Genomic DNA, 14,941 nt, shown 5'->3' on the forward strand with positions numbered 1-14,941 from the left:
CCCCCCTTGGTCGGGCCCCGGTAGGCCCCCCCCCCCCCCTGCCACTGGAGCTAGTTCAGGTAGTCCATCTCCCGCTGGATCCCGTAGCCAGGTCATTATTCATAGAATCATAGAATCGTTCAGGATGGAATTCAGAGGCTTCTGACTCACCCAAATGGCATGTGGGTGATAGAAAAGCCCAGACAGCAATTTGCTGTACCAGGTAGATGCTACACTGTCCTGCTGAGCTCTCTGGGTTATATCTTCTACTACAACCACAAAAAACCTCCAGCTACTAAATGCTTTCGGTATTTACTCTCATTAAGAAGTTAAAAACCGCTCCCTGGCCCCTGAGCCCCACCTGCCTGTCAATAGCTGGTGAAAAACCACGCTGTGACTTCTATTCTTGAAGTGACAATTTGGAGAGCGGTTGCACGAGAAGGATGCGTTAAAGGTGAAAGAGGAGCTGTGAGAGGAGACAGGAGAGAAGCGTGCACAGGGTAGAGGTGATGCAAAGCGTTGCCTAAAGCTCTCCTCCGCCTGCCCGGGGAATGGATTTCTTCTCAGGAGACTTCACCTTGCTGTTGTTTCTCTTACTACTTTGGTTTTGTTTCCTTTTTTTGACATGTTACTTGTCAGTTGTTCTTGATTTATTTTTTTTAATATAAGGACTCATGTTGGTAGAAATCGTACGTATGGCTTTTAGAGCGTGGTTGTTGCAAGGGGCTTTCTTTTCCCCTGCTTTTCGCAGGATCTGTGAACCAGTTGCGCACGGAACTTTTCATTTGAAGGAAAACTTGGCCAAGTAGTATCCCCAAAGCCAGTAGTGCTTTCAGTTAACAGTCCCTGGACATCTGAGGCACGCTGTAAAAGTCACCCAGCTGCAGGTGACCTGAATGACACTCTTTACTTTTAAGAATCACAGAAGCTGTGTCTGAATTTTTCAGCCGCTGTTTTGTTTTCTTTTAGCTTCCATATAGAATTCACAGGATGTTTTGCAGACTCAGACCCATTGTTTTGGCTTTATAGGTACTGCAGGCTGTTTCCTCCTTAGGCTTTGGCAGCGTGTGTAGGAGACATGAAAACTTGGGCAAATGCATTAACTAAGCTACTTATAATTATTTACGTTTTTAATTCAGAATGGTTGGAATTTGGGTTAAATGTTAATTTTAACAGGGATGTTCAAGCTAAAGGGGTGACTGTTACATAGCGTGTCCATCATATACCCTTGGCTCCGAAGTCCAAGGAAGTATTTCAGGAGTCACTTTGGAAGTAAAGCATGCCTACCAAAATTATTCTGTAAAAGGAAAATTAAGCAGCTACTTTAAAAATGCTCTCACTGTAATGTTTGCCTGTAAATTTTTGGTGTTGTTTGACTTACTACACATTCATTAAAACTCAACCAAAATTCACTTATGATTTTTCTTCAAATAAGGTTTCTTTATGTGTATTTTCAAATTGAGGAAGTATTTATTTATTTTTATTCCACGCTATCTTCATAAAAATGAGAAGAATTCACCTAATTAAACTGTTTACTCACACACACGTACATGTATGCCTATGTAGTTGTGAAAAGATACACAGACTGTTCTGGATGAGAAGTGGAATAGCTATCAGTAGCAATTAAAAATAATAATGTACATTCTTCCGTGTACAAATGTGTCCTAGATGGTGCCACATGTGCTCAGGCAGCAAGGACAACTAGCCCTAGTGTAGGGCATACAGAAAAACTAAAGCGAAAACTTGCAGATCTCGGGTAAGCATTTTGTTGTTTAAAATACTTACTTTCTTTTTCATTTAAAAGGATTGAAAGCAAAATTTCAGAAATGTTTCCTGATGTTTTCTGATCATTCTTGTAGGGCTCCCTTGAGAAGGAGTTCGAACAAGGGCAAGAAGCGGAAAGAGAAAGAAGCTCTTAGGGTGACCTGCGGCAGCAGGTACGAGTGAAGGGTGGAGGGTGCAGGAAATTAAACGCGGGCAAAACCCCATCACCCGAGCGGATGGGGACATTAGCAGTCCCACTGACGTCGCAGAAACAAGTCTAAGCTTTGAAATAACCTTCTGAGCTTACAAACCTAGATTTGTTAACTAAGGAAAGACTAATATGTAATCTAAAAATACCTAGAGGCTTTTAATATTGTGTCATCGCTACTGCTGTTGCATCCACTAATGGGACTGGCAGAAATAGGTTATCAGGGCTGGCCCAGAGGATGCGCACGCAGTCAGTTAATAACATCCCTGAATCAGAACTCTTCACACAATTCCACAGATTTTTGAGAAAAAAAAAAAGAGCAAGGGTGGGCAACAGCTTTTCACTGCAGCTTCATGGCAGCCACACCAGGAATGCTTTCAGAAGGTTTGTTTCTGCAGATGAACACCGTAAATTGAGAATAGCTAAGGAAAAATGCTGCCTGCATTTGTCATGTCGCCACCTCTTAGGGAAGGAGCTGTGCGTGCTGCGCGAGGTCTGATGAGACCACATCCCCACCAGCTGCACTCTGAATAAATAAATGAGCCTTCAGGATGGCAGGAAGCACTCCTCTCTGCAAAAGCTAGTGTAGATTTTTAGCGAAGGGCTCTGCTCACATGCTGAGGAGTCTGACAGGATCACAGCCACAAGGGGCGATGCCTCATTCCGGGTACGAAAGACACGTTGATGTCAGGAGTGCTGAGCAAACTGACTACATTCCTAAAGTCTAGAAAGGATATAGCAGCTCAAAAACTCTCTGCACGTAAAAAAAAAAAAATCAAAACCTACGTGATAAAAGAGCCATTGGCGGAAAACGAACTCTGACTGCTACTCAGAAAACCATTGTGGAGGAAAACCAGTATGGAGCTGCTGGCGGGTTTTTGCTGACAGTCATGTGTGGAGCCCCAGTGACAAGTATAGCGTGTAGTGCAGGAAAGTTAAAGAAACCTTTGACTGCAGACTTACTGCCTGAGGCACGAGGTGCAGCCTTCTGTCTCTGCCTGCATTTGCACATTTGTATCCTGCCAGATTCAGGCAGGATCCTCTGTGATCTCAGGCAGCAGTTGTCACCTCAGCGCTGGGATCAGGAAACCTGTTCCAGTGAACAGGCTGTGACCTGCAGTTAGAGCTACTCACTGCTGGATTTCCCTGGTCTCGGGGACAGACCCGCGAAAACAAATTCTCTGCTCCTCTGTGGAGCTGTTTGTGCCCTTAGCAGGGTTTTAAACATCACATAGCATTTAAATACCGCGCCAGAGAGGGGGGGAGTGAATGCATACTTGTTTGTAAGAGCAAGTTTAATGTTGCTCTCAAAGTCAGGATTCATAAGCGTTTGTAATTCTCAGAGTGCCTCTGTAAATGGGAGTGTTAGTATTTCAGTATAACTTTTTAAACACCCGTTGTCACGTCCGTTGTTACTAACTCCAAAGAATCTGCCTCAGGAGAAATGTGAGGATGTTTCCTCTACAGTCCAAAGCTGTGTGAGCTCTTTGAAAGAAGGAAGGTGACGATCAAAAGACAGCATCCTGTTATAATTACGTCCATTACAGCGACGGATTGATGTAGAATTTATCACGCTGTCAGGTGGATGTTGCATGCATTATTTTGCTGTTGCCAAAAGAATAACACCCCGACTGTGTAAATAAAATCTTGAATTATTTCCTAAGACTACCACCCATACAATAGGTATATAAAAAAATTCCCCATTTAATTTAGAAACAAGTATTACCCTGCCTGAAGCTAAGTGATTCAGGCAACAAAAAATTCACCTTTTCTTTCTCCTTTCAAGCAAGTTCAGAGGGTAAGGAAGGAGCACAGGACTGGGTCAGATAGGTCTGCCTTTCCGTATGTGGCTAGAGGGAGGATTCTTCTGCTTCTGTGAGTAAAGGCCCTTTGACGGCTTCGGTTTACTCCATACAGAAAAGAAGCTTCACTGTGTCCAAAGCTCTGGTGATCACGTTAACGAGGTAGAAGTTGTCCGGAAGGTAGAAGTTGAGGGGAGATTTGCATACGTGCAATTTGCTCGTGCCTGCTGAGACCAATAGAAGTTTTATGGTCTGAAACAGTAATACATAGATTGATATAAATAATACGAGAATATGACATGGGCATAAGTTCTTCGGGGCAGATGCTTTGCGTTATTTTTAATTCACGCACTGTACCATTGACATGAACATTTAGCAAATAAGCATTTTATTTTGTAACCGTTACCTTTGCCTTGATCCCATTACCAGCTGCAGTCTTCGTTACTACAAAGAGAGGAGCTGATAATATCACATAGGTGCCTCTTTCTTTTTTTCTGTAGTAATGTTTTTAATATTTAATAATTTTAAAATCAAGATAGTCATAACTCTACTAGTATTTAGCTGTTGTAGCATCTCCATAGATGGATACGGATGCACCTCTGCTTGTACATGAAATCCAAGCCAGACCTTCTCTGGGAACCAGAGCTGACCCCGGTCTGTGGAACCGTGCTGGGACACAGAAGTCCACCAGCTCAGCTGGTTGTGCACTCCCCCAAACTCCCATCTGAATGGTGGGAATACGGGCATTTTTCAGCTGACATCTGACTCCACTTCCTGGGTGTACATTGTCAAAGAGAGCTGGAGTCAGGAAAAGGCTCGAAAGAACCCCTTTCTTTCTTTTTGCTGGAAGAGATATTTCAGATGTGCCCCTACCTGCTCGGTTCTTTAGTTACAGGGAATGTTACTCTTCTTATGATGAACTGTAGCGTTTTGTTTTCTCTTATTTTCTAATCTAACACATACCCCTGCTGCTTTCTCTTAACCAGGACCGCCAGAGAGATGCTGCAGAAATCAGCAAACACTAAATCTTTAGCAGAGCGATCCTCCTCTCTCCCACACTGTGTACCCTTCACATGGTATGGGGAGAGTGGCAAGGGATCCAACTCTTCTAGCAACCTGCCATCGCCTGCCAGCTCAACCGAACCTTCCTCTGAAAATATAAGTCCAGCTAAAAAAGGGTCGAAGGTAGAAGATAAAAACTACCTTATTCCCGCTGTGTTGAGTGGCATAATTGGCTTCGTGTTTCTGGGAAGAGAACAGGCCAATATGTGACTACTGCAATAAACAGTGCATGGTGTTCATTGTACGGTAACAGCTCATCCCAGCAGAACATCTCTGTCATTGTACCATTCCACCTCCTACCTTTTTACTCTGTCCTAACGTACATTAAGTCAGTAAACTAACTGTGGTGTGCCGTACCGTAACAAAAGCGAGCGGTGCCAGTGGAAATTAGCATTTGGATCCGCTGAACAAATGCTAGATCTGTGTACCCAATGGTGGGTGTTTCCTGCATTCTTCAGGACTGATTCCTGTGTTCAGATGAGGTGTTTGCAAGTGAAGAAACGCTGTATGCCGTCAGTCATCTGCCTTTTTTCCCCCAATAATGAAAACCTGTTTGTCATGCATGCTGAATGTTGAATTTAATTCTCTCTATGAAGATGCTTGAACTGTAAATATGAACTACTGCGATTTAATACATCTGTGTGATTTCTTTCTATGTGCATGAATGTTTCAGCATGATAAGTCCTCAAATAACCCCTAGTTATAAAATATACTTAGCTTTTTCATGTTTATTTTCGCCTCTGGAAAATATTTCTCCGCCTGTATCTCCTTATGACTTGTAGCCGTTGACTTTTTACATTGGTCTGGTAAAAAAGGAGCAGATACGGTTCTCCACAGGAATATGCACCAGAAATCCAGTTTCTCTGTCTTCTGCAAACACGTGCATGTGCGTGATAGCGGTTTCCCTGGGGCATTTCTTACTTCTTGGTGCCAAAAGCTGTCGATATCTTAATTCTGCTGAGCACCAAGCTAGGCAAGGTCCTAGCTGTGTTCGTGGTACCTGGTAGGTTGAGCAACACAAGGCTGACCGGTCCAAATCTGACTGGTAGAGAAGACCCCAGGTGGAATCTCTGAAGATTAGAGAGAAACTAGTTGGTTACCTGGTTTCTTTTGAAAGATGAGGATTAGGTGTGTAACGCCTGCTTGTGCCTTTAAACAAACTTTGTATTAAACTCATTTTCAAATGGGGAAAAAAGCATCCCCTTTTACAGTTAGTATTAGGTTGAGCTTTGTGGGGGTTGTCCTGCTGTCATAATTATTAACAGGCCGTGGCCATGTTGTGTTTTTCCTATAGAAAGTTAAATTTTAAAGACTGAAATTCATTATAAGGCTCGAGCTTGCACAAAATAGAGCTGAAGGAAAGAGCAGAGTACTTTAAAAAGTAAAAAAATGTTCTTCACACGACAGGAGGTAGAGCTGTTGAACTCCTGGCCTCAGGACGCTGTGGGGGCTAAAGTTTGCATATTAAAGAAGCTGCTTGGATTTTCTTCTCCTCTATAAAGAATTGGGGGAAGCAGAACAAGAATTCTAAGTGTAGGTGTGAGAAAACTGCTCACAAAAACATTTTGATGTTCTCTGTAAAATTTGCAAGCCCTTAAATTAACAGTTCCTAAAGCACGGCGTGATACCAATATTCGGTTGGATTTCTGGCAAAAGTAAGAGGAACGACACTTGATATTTTTGGAAGACTTCTTGTTTTCAGGAAAGATAGGTCAAATACCATTGAGGGAGGTAAAAGGATAACATTTTTAGTGTTGATTTTGATGTTTGGATCCCTTTTTTTTCACTGAGTGTCAAAGCAAATTGAATTTGATATTCATTTAGATGTTAGATTAGGTAGAGATTAGAGGTCTCCTTATCATCAACTGCAAGTTAAATGGAGTACCATGGTGTCCTTAATTTTTTACAGATTTCAGTTTTTTATGGTTCTGACTCTGATGTGAAATACTTGTGAATTTTTGTCTTCTGATGATAATTTTGCTGTATTCCTGGAGAATATGTGCACGCTTTTGCTGTTCTTTGCTGTAAAGTGTGATGTCTGTCATTGCATTGTTGGGAAAAAAAAAAAGCAGCGTTTGTTTTATGGTTGTTAGTTCAGTAAGTAACATCCAATATCCAAAGATGACTTTTACTTTCAGCTTTTTCTAAAGGTATAGGCAAAGAGGGAGGATCCTTTCACTTTTCTGGGAGATTATTTGGGACTCAGAAATGGATTCACAGGATGTTCTCCTTCCTCTTGCGATAGCAGATTTCACTTTTCTTTGCTAATTAATCCTCTGTCCTATTCTTTGTGCTACTGCCTGTGCTACGCTTGTCCTAAATATCTGGAGGAGATGAGAGCCAGCATCTTAAGGAGGAGTCTGGAAATTGCTTTCAGACCCCTTTGCTATACATTGAGGCATTAAGGTGTCTCTTATAATACACAGTGGTAAAAATACTGTGTATTCTGTAAATGTTAGCACTCCTAAAAATTAGACTTGCTCGTGTGTGCTGTCACTGCTTTGGTAAATGATTGAAATCACTCCTGGACTATGCCAGTCTGGAAGGCAGAAAGCAAACTTCCTTTGTAGATGAGCACATGAGATCATCTGTTCGTTCTAACTCATCTCTTTGGGTTCTTTTCCCACAGAATTTCACGTTCAACGACGATTTCAGTCCCAGCAGCACAAGTTCAGCTGATCTGAGCGGTTTAGGAGCAGAACCCAAAGCCCCAGGTTTCTCGCACTCCTTAGCGCTGTCGTCAGACGAGGTACGCTGGTGAAAGGGTTTAAGGTGGGAAATAGTTGTCTTTCTCCTGTGGCATTTTACTTGCTAATTACTCGATTAATAAGGGCTGGTTTTTAGGCAGTAGAATGGGAGAAGAAAATTAATTCTGTTTTCTAGATTACAATTTTTCTTGTTTGTGTAATAACAATTTGAAATAATGGTATTACCGTAGGAAAGAAGAAGGCAGTTGGTTTCCTAAGAGATGCTATATCACACTCTTCAATACATTTTTCCTACATTCTATATATATCTACATGTGGACTCATAGATCTATGTATACATACACTAAACTAGACATAGTTGAGACAATTTTGAGATGATAAACATACAGAATAGTTTGTTTGAGATGTAAGGCACCTCCACCTAAACTGTTTTTTACCGTGATATGTTAAAATAATAATGGCCTGCACATGCAATAATCGTGTGTTACTGTGGCTGAATGTGTGTATATTTATTATAATGTATATGTGTTCATCCAGTTTGCATTCTTTGTACTTGCTTGGCACAGGGGATTTGAATTCAGTGACTCCACTGGTAATGTGAAAAAGCATTCCTAAATCTGTACATTGGTGGCATAATCAAACCGAATATATTGAAAATACTTTTCTTAAGATCCCAGTTGTTGGTGAAGTTGTGCAATTTGACGGGAGCTGACAGCCTGGAAACCTGTCCCTTTGTTCTTTTACAAACACTCCTTAAGAACGTTCCATTTTTTATGTGAGATTTGAGCCGAGTTTGTGGTTTTTTTTCCAGAGAGGAGGAACTTGAAGTTTCTATGTCTTATTTTTTCATGATAGTTGGTTTGTTCTATTACTGCCTGCATGCTTTGCGTGAGTTTAAGTAATGAGAGCTGTTCGGTGCAACCCCGCTTGTCAAAATGCAAATCTGCAAACCCAACCGTCTTTAGAGGTTACTTACTGCAGATAATACAAGGCAATAATTTATAATAATCACAGGAGTGTGCAGACAGGTCTGTATATTTTGCAAATTACTGAAAACAACAAAGTCATAATTTACACTTTAATTATTAATACTATCTTGACAATACATTTCGTTCTCTTGCCACGTGTCGTTCCCCTTCTATTACGCGTTTGATTGGGGCAAATGCCCCGTTCCCAGCGGTGTTGGAAGTTGGAAAGCGCTTTTGATTTGTTTGTTCAGATCTCTGTCGCTTCTAAAATATAAAGCTTGAGCAAGTCTATAAAAATCAATGTTTTTTTCTCCGTCCTCTGCTGGCAGCATGTCCAGCAAGAGCTCCCCAACCACCTCGGCAGGGGATTACGCCGGCGTTGCTCTTCATTGCGTATTGCTGCGAGCACTCCTTCACTCGGGCTTCTCTGGCAGACCTGATGGGATTATTTAAAGGAGATGAAAAAAAATGAAAGGATGTGGAGGGAACCCTGTTCTTGCAGGTTGTTCTTCTCCAATTGAGGAGCTTTTGCTCTTGGAGTTGGAGCTACGTGGAAGGTTTGTACCGATTCCAGGGTGTCAAGACTAGGAACTCCGAGAGGGTTTCATTGACACAGTCTCAGGTTGAGCTGCCAAATCATCTGTGTGCTGAGCTTTCAACATAACCTCTCTGCTTCTGGAAGTAATTTTTTTTAATAGAAATCTCTTTAGTTTTGAGTAGCCATATCTGTTTGCAAATCTCGGTGCTGCCCTTGCCTGGACTTTTACATGCTGTTACATGTGTCTGTATTTTGTTTCTATAATGCTCTTCTTTCTCATTTCTTTGTTGCTCCCTCACTCAGAGCCTGGATATGATTGATGATGAGGTGAGACACTAGTGTGCTGTTGTGGTGAATCGTGTGACCGTCGCATGGCAGTGTATCGTCTCGTGGGCACCTTCCCGTTTCTTGTTTTATGGCGTTGTGTGGCAAACCCCCTTGATCGAGCAGAACACGCAGATGTCACCGGCTCCTCTCTCCTTGTCTTGAGTTCCCCTCTTCTCTCTGCCCAGAGAGGCTGTGGCTGCCCCTTCCCTGGAGATGTTCAAGGCCAGGTTGGATGAGGCCGTGAGCAACCTGGTCGAGTTAAGGGCAGTGAGGTTGGATTAGATCATCTCTAAGGTCCCTTCCAACCTAAGACATTCTAGGATTCTAAGAGCTTCCAAGGCCACTGCAAATTGCAGGGTTTGCCATACGCTGAAAGGGGGAGGCAGGTTAGTGTGGAGCCAAGCGTCAACTGCACTGAGCTCCTGCTGGAGATAGGAGAAGGAAAACAGTGCTTAAACCATGTACTCCCCTGCCCTGAGAACTGGACAGCCAGAAGCTGAGAGAGCTCCCAGCATCACCTAACCCGGCGTACAAACCGCTCCGACAGCCGCCTGTAGCAGCTGCTTTGCTGACCACACCTGGGATGGAGCAGCTTCTGTATGAGGCCGCGCTGGCTGGTGGAATAAAGTGGCTGAGCAGGTCCATGGCGTGCTGAGCAGCTGAACCCCCACTGGCCCCTCCTGGGGCTGCCTCTGGGCTCTTCTCCATAGCAGCCGCCCCGCGGGGTGCGAGCGGGGCCAGGGCCGCGGGATTGCTGTGTGTTCCTCACTGCTCCTCTGTGTCATCCTGTGCTCTTCCATAGGGAGTGTCGGTCTCGCTGCCTGTTTCGTGTCATCACTTTGAACTTGAGTGGTTCTCTCAGTTCAGTTTGGTGTTTTCCCCCCTGAATTTCTTGTTTTGTAACTTAAATGCATCGTAAAGATCGGTGAATGAGCCCAGGAAGTGAAATGCAGTATTCATTGCATCCTTTAGCAATGTTCTAATTCGAAGAATGGGGAGCAGACCTCTTCTGAATTGTTCCACCTGGCCATTTCCTTAAAAGGAATGCCTGTTCCTTTTTCTTCTTCTATTTACAGATAGAAGATTTGGGGGTACCTTGTACCAATTCTTAGATATCTTAGATACAGGTGTAATACAGCAGTGTGCAATTTTTATTTTTGTAGTGTAGAAATTGCACAGATACCTCTGCTCCCGCGCTGCGATTTGCACAGAAAAATGTTCCTTGTCTGTGTTACCCTTTTAGTAATAATGCAACTTGGTTTTGTCCCAGATCCTTGACGATGGCCAGTCTCCTAAGCACAGCCAGTGTCAGAGCCGTGCTGTTCAGGAGTGGAGCGTGCAGCAGGTGTCCCACTGGTTGATGAGCCTGAACCTAGAACAGTACGTTTCCGAATTCAGCACCCAGAATATTAACGGGGAACATCTCCTCCAGCTGGATGGGAGTAAGCTCAAGGTAACTGACTGATGACTTCCAGACTAACTGTGGTATTTGTTGTCGCTTGTGTAATCTTGAAGGAAGTAAGAGTCGGGCCAGAAAGCAGTAAAACCCTCTGTGCGGAGTGGTGATAGTCTAGAATAGTAAATGTAGAGTACAAAGCCACAGCAACACTGTAGGAAGTTCCTGTGTGCATTTGGGTTCAGAAGCTTCAGAAATAGAAGGCATTTGCTCTGCAAAACTCTTGGGTGTGTATACTGTGCCCACATTTGCATGTATAAGTGGTATTTGCGGGCACATATTTCTCATCCCGCTCTTTTTTTGTGCAAGAGTGACTCAGAGAAGACAGTAAATAGACATCAGACGTAGCAACTGAAAAATGTATTAGTGGGTCACTTGGAGGCCTAAGCTGATCAGCTGTACTATGTTAGAGCTGCAGTTTTGATATATACTATGTTAGCACTAAATACAGTTCTGATATATAAAGTATGCATCATTTCTTGTAATGAAAATATGCGCCTACTTTTGTCAAAAATAATTACAGGAAGGAGTTGTGGGAGGCTCAGCAGCTCTGACCAAGTTTGGTGTTCCCTTTCTGAACTGTTTTGCGGACGTTTCACTAACTCTAGGAAGTTCTAGAAGAGAGCAAGTGAACTTCTGATTAAGGCGTAGCAGTGAGAATTGGGAAATCTTCTATATAGAGAGTTAGGTGACTTCAGGCAAATAGTGTAAGCTTTATTTGCCTCACTTGATCAATGAAACCAACATCAGTGATGGCAGTGAGATGTAATTCTTTAGTATTCTAGAAATGGAAGATGTGGTGAGTAATCCAGAAGTGTATTACTTACACATCAGTGATGTATCTGAGTCTGTCTCAGATTTGCTTGGTTGTTATAGTCTTCTACCTAAGAAGAGTCGTTAATAGAAATTAAAAAAATGTGATAGATTACACTGTATGAAGTTCTTTTTTAATTTTATTCTCCCCACCTCAGGCTCTTGGTATGACGTCTTCCCAGGACAGAGCAATCGTTAAAAAAAAGCTAAAGGAAATGAAGGCATCGTTGGAGAAAGCTCGCAAAGCTCAAGAGAAAATGGAAAAGCAAAGGGAAAAGCTTCGGAAGAAGGAACAAGAGCAACTGCAGAGGAAATCGAAGAAAACAGACAAGTCTTCATCAGATGCAACAGAGGGCACTAACGAGCAGTGATAAGCCGAAGTGCTGCTGTCAGGAAAGCGGAGGCACTGCAAGGGAAGAGAAACTCACTTCCACTCCCCTGCCCCTTCAGCTTTCTTGTACCCATTACACAAGAGTGTGTACAGAGACAAATGGGCTTATACATAGAATGACATGGGGAATTCATATTGTGTAGTTTTGTTTTCCCACGTATCTGGTTCACGCTCGTTGCCGTTGCCGTGCGAGACAACCCCAGCCCCTCGGTTTGTTTTGTTGTTGTTGACAGCTAACAGGTTTCATATTCGCGTGGCGGTGTTGCCTCCCAAACTACGCTTTTCTGTCGAGCTCTGTGTGTTTGGTCACTTGAGTAACCAGCATGATGCCGAGGAGCATGGTCCGCTGCTTCGCCTCTTCTCAGCACGATGGCCAGTCCAAACGATTGGCGACTCTCTCTTCAGCTGGGTAAAAGGAGTTGTGCTCTGTCTGATAAGAGTTGACTTAACCTTCTAACTGGAAGTTCAGCTTCTTCACGGTGTTTAGACGCTCGGTTCCGTCTACTGGAGTCAGTTCCATCTTTGTCGTTACTTGAAGCGACGCTGCTCTGGAAACACAACTGTTGGGTGACTTCTTGCCACACACTGGAGATAACGGCAGGAGAGTCGATATTCCCCCTGGGTAAAGGACAGGAGGTGAAACTCTTTCTGTTACCTGTACAATAGTTAATCCAGGAAGGAGGCAAAGCCTTAAACGATTATGTGGGTTTACACAGAAGTCTGAGGATAACATTTATCCTTTAGATGTCTGAGCAAGGATGAATTTCTAACTAGAGCACAGCATAGAGATCTGTATAAATTTCGTTGTGCTCCCAGTCCGTAGGCAGCTTTCTTATAGCACACTCTGCTTTCTTTTTCATGTGTTACTCTGCTTTCTTTTTCATGAGTTTTGAACAGAAAACTGGGCTTATTTTCTTTTGGGGTTTGTTGTTTTGTTTTTTTTTTCCCCACCAGGAAAAACACCACATCTTCAGATTCCTTCTCCAGTAAGCGCTGGGAGAATAAGCTTTGTGCTGTGCTGTTACTGGAAATGGTTTATCAAACTTGAGTCTGCTTAAGATTTTCAATTTTTACAGAAGTGCACTTTAAGAAGAGAAGGACAAGGGGCTCTGGTTAAAATGAAATTCAGTACGTTGCTGTTAAGATCAGTGCTGCCATGGAGGTGATGGGTACTAAATCCAAAGCTGCCGTATGTTAACTGTTTTGTTTGCTGCCTTTTAAGAATATCCCCACCAAAGCCTGAGTTTTTGAGCATCAGCTGTAGAAGGCTTCGATGGCTTCGCAGTGGTTGTATTACATCCCTCAGAGATTTCTGCTTTCCTGGTATACGAGTGTTCAGCTCACGCTGCAGGGTGTTACTGCCCCTTAAGAGGGGTATTAAAATATTCGGTATTTCTTCAAAAGAGTGGACAGACAACAGGCAAAGAGCCATGAGGAGAAGCTGGAGCTATTAGCTTACTGCTTTGTAGTCAAGGTTAACTGTGTAGTAGACGTTGAGAAACGTCCCTTCCCCTCCACGCGTCCTGGAAGTGACAGCCTTCATCTCGCCGTGTCACCCCATCAGTTGTTTAAGATGCTGTCGCAAAGCTAGAATCTCAAAAATATAGCAGTGTGAAAAAATGCAAATGCTGGATTCTGTTGAAGAAAGTGTTTGTTTTAGTTCAGCTTGGCTTCTCTTCCGCTCTGTACTTGATGGCGTTCAGGTTGGTGTCTGTGAAGTTCTCTGAAGCTCAGATTTGAAGCAGTTGGGGTGCAATGTTTATAGTTACATTTCTTTTGATCCTAATAATTCCTTTGACATGTAAAATGGTCTGTAAACCGAGTTCGTTCGAAATGAATACACACCAGATCTACTTAGCATTAGCTTTATTTTTCCTTCCAAATTCTGTTTCTGCAAGTTTCTGATGTATATTTTATTCAGATCTAAAAAAGGAATTTGCCGTGAGAGATACTTCCTGATATTTCAAAAGGCTTGTGGTATTTTTCTCGAGATGGACCACCGGCAAAAAAAAATACACCTGCTAACAAGAATTCCACATGGCACTGAATCTGCCTGCCCTCTTTTTAGAAGAAAAATTATACAGATGTTTAACAGCTGCATAAAAGTAGCATTCCATTATTTAGGAGGTTATCGGTTTATATTTGAATGAGAGAAGTTGTATGGAAGAAACTGGAAATATAATATTTTAAATACAATGTTGATAAATGCATTCAGTGATGATTTTCTTTTAAAGTTATGTTTATGTTGTAGTATCATTTAAGTGGTTTATATATAGTAATCTAAGATAGTGTCTCTGGTTTATGTTCTCTTGTTTTCTTACAAACCTGAGGAGACTGCTTGGCATTATACGTATGAGTTTTCATTCTTGCTGCTTAGAACAGTGCCTAGTTAATATCTTTGTAAATCAGATTCTTGTTCTGCAGAACAACTAATTTAAGTCCCTTAAGCATTCGGGGTGGGAGAGGTGGTGTCTTGTTGTAATGTTATTTTGTTATTCCTGGACTAAAAAAAAAGCAACATAAACCTAATTTGAAAAAGAAAAAAAATCTAGTAGTTTAAATTTAAAATAAAACCATAAAATGCATTTTGATCAACGCATAAAAACTAAGCAAACGGAGCAATGTTGAGAGTTTTGCTCTTCTTTCTATGATGAAATGATTCATGTGGTCCCTTCTATTAAGTGCAGTAACTCCTTGTTGGGACGTGCAGAAATGCCACTAGAAAACAGATGTGAAGCACAGTTTGCAACTTGCGTTACTGTTCTATAGGACCTTTAAAGTTGTGCCGCATTTTTTCCCTTTTATTGTGTAATGATATACATGAAACAAAAGGTGTGGATGTCTGATCATTTTTAAACTTCCTGTAAACCAGTACTAAGACTAACGTAGGGTTTTGATGCGATAAGAAGACACAAACATTTCATG

General features: G+C 42.3%; 1 protein-coding gene across 1 annotated transcript in view; it reads left to right on the forward strand.

Annotated features, from left to right (window-relative positions):
• The window catches only part of PPP1R9A (protein phosphatase 1, regulatory subunit 9A), a 58,585-nt gene extending 46,589 nt beyond the window's left edge, over positions 1 to 11,996 (forward strand). Inside the window, exons 13-18 of the mRNA XM_009874758.1 lie at positions 1,648 to 1,735; positions 1,839 to 1,916; positions 4,740 to 4,938; positions 7,445 to 7,564; positions 10,627 to 10,809; positions 11,784 to 11,996. Coding sequence (XP_009873060.1) covers positions 1,648 to 1,735; positions 1,839 to 1,916; positions 4,740 to 4,938; positions 7,445 to 7,564; positions 10,627 to 10,809; positions 11,784 to 11,996 — 881 coding nt within the window. The remainder of the gene's footprint in view (positions 1 to 1,647; positions 1,736 to 1,838; positions 1,917 to 4,739; positions 4,939 to 7,444; positions 7,565 to 10,626; positions 10,810 to 11,783) is intronic.
• The last annotated feature ends 2,945 nt before the right edge of the window (positions 11,997 to 14,941 follow it).

This window comes from Apaloderma vittatum, unplaced genomic scaffold (assembly GCF_000703405.1).
Source record: "Apaloderma vittatum isolate BGI_N311 unplaced genomic scaffold, ASM70340v1 scaffold13058, whole genome shotgun sequence".
Taxonomy (NCBI): domain Eukaryota; kingdom Metazoa; phylum Chordata; class Aves; order Trogoniformes; family Trogonidae; genus Apaloderma; species Apaloderma vittatum.